An 8,148-nucleotide genomic window follows, 5' to 3' on the forward strand; every position below is an offset into this window, starting at 1 on the left:
AGAAATAAAAATTATAAATAAAAAAATAATATAAAAAAATTTTAAAAAAAGTGACCTGTTGAAAATAGGAAAATAAGACATTTTAAGTTGTGAGAGGGAAGAAGATAGACAATTGCAGTTACATTTGGCAGTTGAAGGGTGACAGGAATTCCTGTCTGATGGCTTCTATTGTGTTGGCAGATTATGAAGCAATGTCCGGGATATTTTTTAAGGCAGTGATTAGCAGTGTGGGAAGTTTGAGAAAACATGGTCTTAGAAAATGCAAATCAAACCTAGTAGAGAGCCATAGAGGAATTGTTGGCTAATATTTCTGTCTTACCTTTTCAGAATCTTCAAATATTCCATTATGGACATTTTTATTACCAACTGGAGTGTGTTTGTTATTTTTTGCATGTTATTCCCAGGAATCAAGTTATTTAGTAATTTGAATGAAAGAATTCACATTTTTATCTTAAGAGGTTAAGTTTTGAACCTATAAGGATTTTTACTGTTCCATCTAATGTTTTTTCAAGCAAGAAGATTCATTTTGTTAATGAATGCCGTTATCTTAAAGAGGTATATTTAATTTAATATTACAGGTTTTTATGGTGAGACTTTTTCTTTACTGACAGGTGCATTCCTTGTAAAGGCTCTCGGTTTCCTCCCACCCTTCCACGCCCTGCTGTCGCCGTTTTATCCTTTCAGCTTCCTTACTGTCAGGTTGCAACAGAGAAGGGACAGATGGAGGTACGTGGTAATCTTGCTTTGACACTCTAAATTTGATATTGCACTGCCTATGACACAGCCATTTAAAAATGATCCTGATGACCAGTGTTGAATATTCATTACTTTATAATTAGATAGATAGAGGTAGCAGAGAGGGAGGGGACTGCTTATGATCACCAGGGCACCTGATTGCCATCACTGCTGCCAAGGACTTTGTGAGGTAAGTGGATAGTGTCCTCAGTGCCTCACTAGTGTAAGGCACTCACTGTCAAGGTCGGGCAAGTCCTGAGGGGGTGTGCCTCCATACATTTTTGTGCCATAGGCACCTGGTTTGCTTCACCCTAGTCCTAGTCCTGCATCATCAAAAGTCATTTGAAGTCTTGCAGTTCTAAACAAGAAACAAATTGGCTTCTAAAAAACTAATTTACCAAATTCTCTGAGCATTAATATAGTAGCTAGGATATGGTTTAAAACATTCTATTTTCTCTGCCCTCCTTTTCAGGATAGGATATAAAGTCAAGCCATAATATCACATTAATTAGAATTTGATGCTATAGAGATGAGTATTTCAGAAAATATTTTATTCAGAAGCTGATGTTAAGATAAATATTTAAACTTACCTGGTATTAAGTGGTAGTTGACTCTAAGCAATTTTTTTTTCACTTTTATAGGAACAGTTTTGGCGTTCAGTTATGTTTCACAACCACCTTGATTATTTAGCTAAAAATGGTTATGAATATGAAGAGAACACTAAAAATCAAGCAATAAAAGAACAACAGGAACTTTTACTGAAAATGCTTGCAGTAAGTCAAATATACTGAAAAAAAATGGAAGTTAAATATTTTTCTAAGTTTGAATCTCTTAAAGGTATGTGAATTAGCACTGAGTTCCACAGCCTAGAATTTTTAAGTTGTATCCAGTGGTGTTTTTCTCCCTTAAAAAAGTTCAGTTTTCCAGTTGACATTGCATTTAAAATATTTAAAACATTACCCTGTATCTAAGATTATAGGCAGTAATGAGCTGTTCTGGTGCAACCTCCCTTTTTGCTTTTACCCACTGCACTGTTTTAACAGGTTCTGCAAGTGATTTCGATGCTTAATAATATTTGAGAATCAGGACCTCTAACTCTTGCTCTTATCCTGTACAACAATGTTTCTAGACTTTTAAACCTCCAATGGTGGGCAGTCTTCAGAACTTTCATAAGGATTTTAGATATATCTATTTTTTTTTTGTCATCCTCTTACTGTGTATATCTATAGCCAGTGATCATATTTGGTGCCTGGGATATTTAAGTACTTTTACTTTTGGAGATAAATTTGGTTTATGGAGAGGAGTGTAATGTAATTTCTTCTCTGCTCAACTTGCACTGGGCTGTAAACCCCTTGAGGGCAGGGACCATGCCAGGTACTCAATGGAATCTAATAGACAGTAGACCTCAGTATTTCTTGAGAGAGTAAATGGTCCAGACTTTTCTTTTTTTTTTTTAAATACATATTTTTATTGATTTCAGAGAGGAAGGGAGAGGGAGAGAGAGAGAAACATCCATGATGAGAGAGAATCACGGACCAGCTGCCTCCTGCATGCCCCACACTGGGGATCGAGCCCGCAACCCGGGCATGTGCCCTTGACCGGGAATCGAACCTGGGACCCTTCAGTCAGCAGGCTGACGCTTTATCCACTGAGCCAAGCTGGCCAGGGCCAGACTTTTCATTTTAAAGTCGAGGGAAAAGAGTTATGAGGGAAAAGTGATATCTAAGGCTTCAGAGCTAATTGTAACTAAGGTCTCCAAAACATGGTATTCACTGTTCGCTATGCAACACAGCCTTGAATTTTAGTACTAAAGAAATTCAATTTGTTTATTGTAGAGTAAGTTTTGTTCCTTTTGTGAAGGAACAAAAGTGTCATTTGTGATCTAGGCACTAGTAATCTTTTTACTGTCTCTAACGCTTTTAAGGAAACGTTTGATTTGTTTACCATTTAGTTTTATAGGAGCGTTTCCTCTGGAACAGTGTTTCTCAGGAGGATACTAGTAGCTTTGGGGACTGGTCTTTAACATTCTGGTCCCCTGGCAAATGCCTCTTCAACCTAGTTACTCTGAGAATCTTACTACAACAGGTCCTTAAATACCATCATTTCATTCAATGTCAATAAGTTATAACTGATGAGAAAAAAAATCAACTCCCGGCAGGGGCCGCTGACTATGTGGAGTTTGCATGTTCCCCATGTCTGGGGGAGGTATTCTCCAGGTACTCGGGTTTCCTCCCACATCCTAAAGATGTGCACGTGAGGTGGATAGCGTGTCTACATTGTCCCATAGTGAGTATGGGTGTGTGGGTGAGTGCATCCTGTGATGGAAGGGCATTCTTTCAAGAGTGGATTCCCTCCTTGTGCCCTGAGCTATTGGGATAGGCTCTAGTCACCTGTGACCCTGAACTGGAATGGTGGGTTGGCAAATAATTATCTTACTCTTTTTTTAAATTATTTTTTTTAAATATAATTTTATTGATTTCAAGGAGGAAGGAAGAGGAAGAGAGAGATAAAAACATCAATGATGAGAGAGAATCATTGATCAGCTGCCTCCTGTACGCCCCCCACTGGGGATTGAGCCCGCAACCCGGGCATATGCCCTTGACCGGAATCGAACCTGGGACCCTTCAGTCCGCAGGCCGACGCTCTATCCACCGAGTTAAACTGGCTAGGGCTATCTTACTCATTTTTATTAATCTTTCTTAAATATATGTATAACACACATTTATTTCAATGTTTAATATTAGAACTGTTTTGGGAAGTTTGGTAAAACTTTTATGACCAGAAATAAGCAGTAAGAACTCAACTCTTGTTTATATCAATTAGCCTATAGTAAAATTGGTTTGTTATACGTTCTTTTTAAAATATATATATTTTGATTGATTTCAGAGAGAGAAGAGGGAGAGAGAGAAACATCAATGATGAGAATCATTGATAGGCTGCCTCCTGCATGCCCCCTACTGGGGATTAAGCCTAAAACCTGGGCATGTGCCCCAACCTCGAATTGAACTGTGACCTCCTGGTTCATAGGTTGATGCTCAACCACTGAACTACACTGGCCGGGCAATTTGTTATACATTATTTAGTTTAAAGTCACAGTTTCTAGGAACCCATCAGCCATGTTAAATAAGGTCTTACTATACTCCCTTTTATTTCTAAATGCCCCCCTGAGACAGGGTACCACCCTGATTGAGAAGTACTGCTTATAGATAAGTGATACTAGAAAACTTGAGAAGAACTTGCAGGTGAATATCTAAAGTTTCTGTTTAATGAGTCAGACATGTGACGTCTAAGTAACAAAATAGCCCTTCTACCTTATGAATTCTGAGACCCTTAGTAGTCTTCGAAATATTAATTAAATATTAATTTTTCTCATATTGTACTTGAGTTGCCTTACTTTAAGTTGTCAAAATTAATGCCAAAAGAAAACTAGTCTTTTTTCTAAGAGATTTTAAGTGAATGCCCTTTGTTTTATATTGTTAAATATAAAAAATAAAGCAAGGTGTAAAGGAAGTTGTTTACTAATTTGGAGTTTGTGTAATTGTTTCTGGTAGTTTGAGATCATAGACAATCACACTTTAAAACTATTGGGTAAACCTGCTACACCACCAAATTCATTTAGTAGTTTTGTGTGCCAATTCTAGGCAAAATAGTAACAAATAAATCATTTACAATTTATTCCTTCTTTGAATTTGCTACCCTATTTGGCAAGGGTGGGAAACAAATTTAGGAGAACCACATTTGAATTTTAAATGAATCTCTTACTTTCCTTGCAATGAATAGCTTAAAATGATATGCCAATCTAAGCTACTATTGATTATAAAATGCACTATTGTTTTATTCATTTAAACCACTGAGACAGAAAAAAAATGGCTGCCAATTAAACTCTGACCTACCATGAATTGTAACACACTTTCCAATTTCAGAGATGTTAAGATGTGTAAAAATGTGCATTTTAGAATCGATGAGATACGGTATCTAGAAAGCTCTTTTCTCAGTTTTACTAGTAGTTTCATTCCATTATTTTTACTAGTAAAAAGTTTAACAACATGATTTGATTTTTTGTTGTTTTGTTTTGTTTTCCTGTGGGGCTAGCTTTCCTGTAAACTGGAGCGAGAATTTCGTTGTGTGGAACTTGCTGAACTGATGACTCAAAATGCTGTGAATTTAGCCATTAAATATGCTTCTCGTTCTCGGAGATTAATATTGGCCCAAAGACTTAGTGAATTGGCCGTAGAGAAGGCAGCAGAATTGGCAGCAACCCAGGTGGAAGAGGAGGAAGAGGAAGTAGATTTCAGAAAACAGCTGAGTGCTGGGTAAGAAATATTCAGTTGTTTGAATTTTTTTTTTTTTTTACCAATCTGAATATTAACTTGGGCTTTGCATATAGCTCTTTATTGAATAATATTGTCTTTTAGTTACAGTAATACTCCTACAGAGTGGAGCCAGCCAAGGCTCAGAAATCAAGTTGAAGAAGAAGCAGAAGACACTGGGGAAGCTGATGATACAGAAGAAACATCAGAAGTACCTAAGCATGGTAAGATACATTTTCAAGGCAATTTAAAGATAAGAAATATGTGCGGGGTTTTCCCTACTTTACTTAGCTAGGAAAATTGAATACAGTAGATCCCCCTTATCCATGGTTTTGCTTTTTGCAGTTGCAGTTACCCACAGTCAGCTGCGGTCTCAAATATTAAATGGAATATTCCAGAAATATACAGTTCATAAGCTTTAAATTGTGTCATTCCGAGTAGCATGATGAAATCTCGCACTGTGTGATCTATCCCACCTGGGATGTGAATTATCCCTTTGTCCATTGTATTTACATTGTATACACTACCCACCCATTAGTCAGTCACTCATTTATTAAATCAACTGTGGTATTGAAGTGCTTGTGTTCATGTAACCCTCGTTTGACTTAATAATGGCCCCAAAGCACAAGAGTGATGCTGGCAATTAAAATATGCTAAAGAGAAGCTATAAAGTTCTTTAAGTGAAAAGATAAAAGTTCTCAACTTTATAAGGAAAGAAAAAATTGTATGATGCTGAGCTTAGTAAGATCTATGGTAAAAAAGAAAAAGAAATTTGTGCTAGTTTTGCTGTCATACCTCAAAAGTGCAAAAGTTATGGCCATGGTGTGTGGTAAGGGCTTAGTTAAGATGTAGTGGAAGACGTGAACAGAAAATGTTCTGGCTAATGACAGCATGTTGTACTAGAAAGCATTGAGCCTTCAGAAGACTTCAGCAAGGATCCCAAGATGAGTGACCACGTTCACATAACATATTACAGTATGTTATAATTATTTTATTTTATTATTAGTTATTGTTGCTAATCTCTTACTGTGCCTAATTTATAAATTAAACTTTATCAGGTATGTACAGGATAAGGCAAAAGTAGGTTTACAGTTGCGAGTATGCAAAAACAGAGTTTATTCTTTTATTATTTGTTAATTATTATATTATTTTTCATACAAAGAACTATAGACCTACTTTTGCCCACCCTGTATGTGCTATTATTGACTTCAGGCATCTACTAAGGGTCTTGGAACGTATCCCTCATAGATAAGGGGAGACTGCTGTACCCATACCTTTTCAAGACATCATGTTGGTTGTAGAGGGTGACTTTATATTCCCATTTATATTGTATTATCTAATTATTCCATAGGACAGAACCCATTTTCCAAAAGTGCAAATTCCTCTGATGTACCAGCTGTTAAGTCAGGTAGGAAATATTTGTAATTTTGTAATATCACAAAAATTTTGTAAGTAGTCTAAAGTGATACATCTACTCAAATATACTTTACCCTTAAGGGCTTTGTTTTTATGTTTTGTTAGTTTGGTTTTTTTGTTGTTGAAAAGTGTCCACCAGATTTGGCTACATAGAGTTTTATTGACTTCTTAGCAAGAACAGATTCTGTAGGGTGGTTAGGAGGGCTGGAAGCCATATTGTATTGGATGTTGGAACATATATGAGCAGTTAAGAAATGGGAATAGCCATGTAGATAGCTCTTGAGAAATTTGGCTGATGTGAGGAGGTGAGACAAAGTGGTGGCTGGAGGGGATGTAGGGTAGAGAGAGTTTGTATTTTGTTTGTTTAAGTTGGGAAACTTGAACGGCCAATAAAGAGGGAAAGGAAGTCTAAGATGGTGTCACCATTATAGGACAAGTTTCGTGACAACGCAGGAGGGCATAAGATTGAAAGCACAAGGAGAGGAATTACTAATCTTAGTTAAAATAAGACACCATTCTTCCGTGGTAACAGGAGAAAAGGATAGATCTGCATGTATTGGGTTGGTATAGTTCCCATCTAAAAGCTTTTATCTTGTCTTGGAAATAGGAAGGAGGTCATATACAGTTGTTAATAGTTTTAAAGTTACAAAGTACATTTATTTTTATATAATACAGATTAAAATATTTCATTTATTATTATAGAAGTCAGATGTCTTCTGTGTTTTATCACTATTAAGTGAAGGTTTCTTTCTTATGAAAGGTGCAGTTACCTCCAGTAACACAGGACGAGTAAACCCCTTCAAGGTAAACTCTTTCCAGTAATATTTTCTATTTAAATACATTTCCATACAGAGAAATATTTCAAACCACCTGATGACCCTCCCCAGATTGGAGGCATTAAAGACTATAGCAGATCTTTGTGAAAACAAAGACAAAAGCAGTACAGGTTCACACTTGGGCTATACGGTATATTTTCTACGTATCTTCTAAGTACCTATTGTTTTGAAATACTCCCTGCTTTTCTTGGGGATGTGGTATTTGGGAATATGTGGATCAATCTTAATTTGGGTTGTACCAAATGCATTCAGTTCCAAAAATGAAACTACAATATAAACTTAACTGAAATTTTAAGGAAGAATAAATTTATTGGGATTCTTTTACTTCTTTAAACATAAAATGCTTATACAAATTTGCTCTTTAGGTATCAGCCAATTCCAAAGAGCCAGCCATTTCAGTGAACTCAGGACGTTCTGCTAATATTTTAGACAATATGAACAAATCATATAAGAAATCTACTGCACTTAATCGAGCTACAAATGATGAAAAGTCTCCAGTAATAAAGCCTCTAGTTCCAAAGCCAAAATCTAAGCAGGTACTGTTTCAACTACCCCCATCTGCAGAAGGCACAGATCTGTTTGTCTTACTTTTTGTCTGTTTGTTCACTGTTTCAGGAGGCTCCAGTTGTTTATAACTGTTTTTCTTGCCATTTAATCATTTTTTATTTTTCAATTATGGTTGACATACAATATTATATTACTTTCAAGTGTACACCCCAGAAATTAGACATTATATAACTTACTAAGTGAGCATCCCGATAAATCTCGCACCCATCTGACACCGTACGTAGCTATTAGAATATTATTGACTATACTAGAGGCCCAGTGCACAAAAATTTGTGCACTCGGCG

At 36.3% G+C, this 8,148-nt stretch overlaps 1 protein-coding gene across 1 annotated transcript in view; it reads left to right on the forward strand.

The window, feature by feature from the left end:
- WDHD1 (WD repeat and HMG-box DNA binding protein 1) overlaps positions 1-8,148 on the forward strand; it is a 58,872-nt gene that overhangs the window by 40,729 nt on the left and 9,995 nt on the right. The window contains exons 17-23 of the mRNA XM_005881298.2: positions 612-726; positions 1,377-1,508; positions 4,828-5,048; positions 5,151-5,269; positions 6,397-6,453; positions 7,222-7,265; positions 7,663-7,833. Of these exons, the coding sequence (XP_005881360.1) occupies positions 612-726; positions 1,377-1,508; positions 4,828-5,048; positions 5,151-5,269; positions 6,397-6,453; positions 7,222-7,265; positions 7,663-7,833 (859 nt within the window). The remainder of the gene's footprint in view (positions 1-611; positions 727-1,376; positions 1,509-4,827; positions 5,049-5,150; positions 5,270-6,396; positions 6,454-7,221; positions 7,266-7,662; positions 7,834-8,148) is intronic.

Source organism: Myotis brandtii, unplaced genomic scaffold, assembly GCF_000412655.1.
Source record: "Myotis brandtii unplaced genomic scaffold, ASM41265v1 scaffold675, whole genome shotgun sequence".
Lineage (NCBI taxonomy): Eukaryota > Metazoa > Chordata > Mammalia > Chiroptera > Vespertilionidae > Myotis > Myotis brandtii.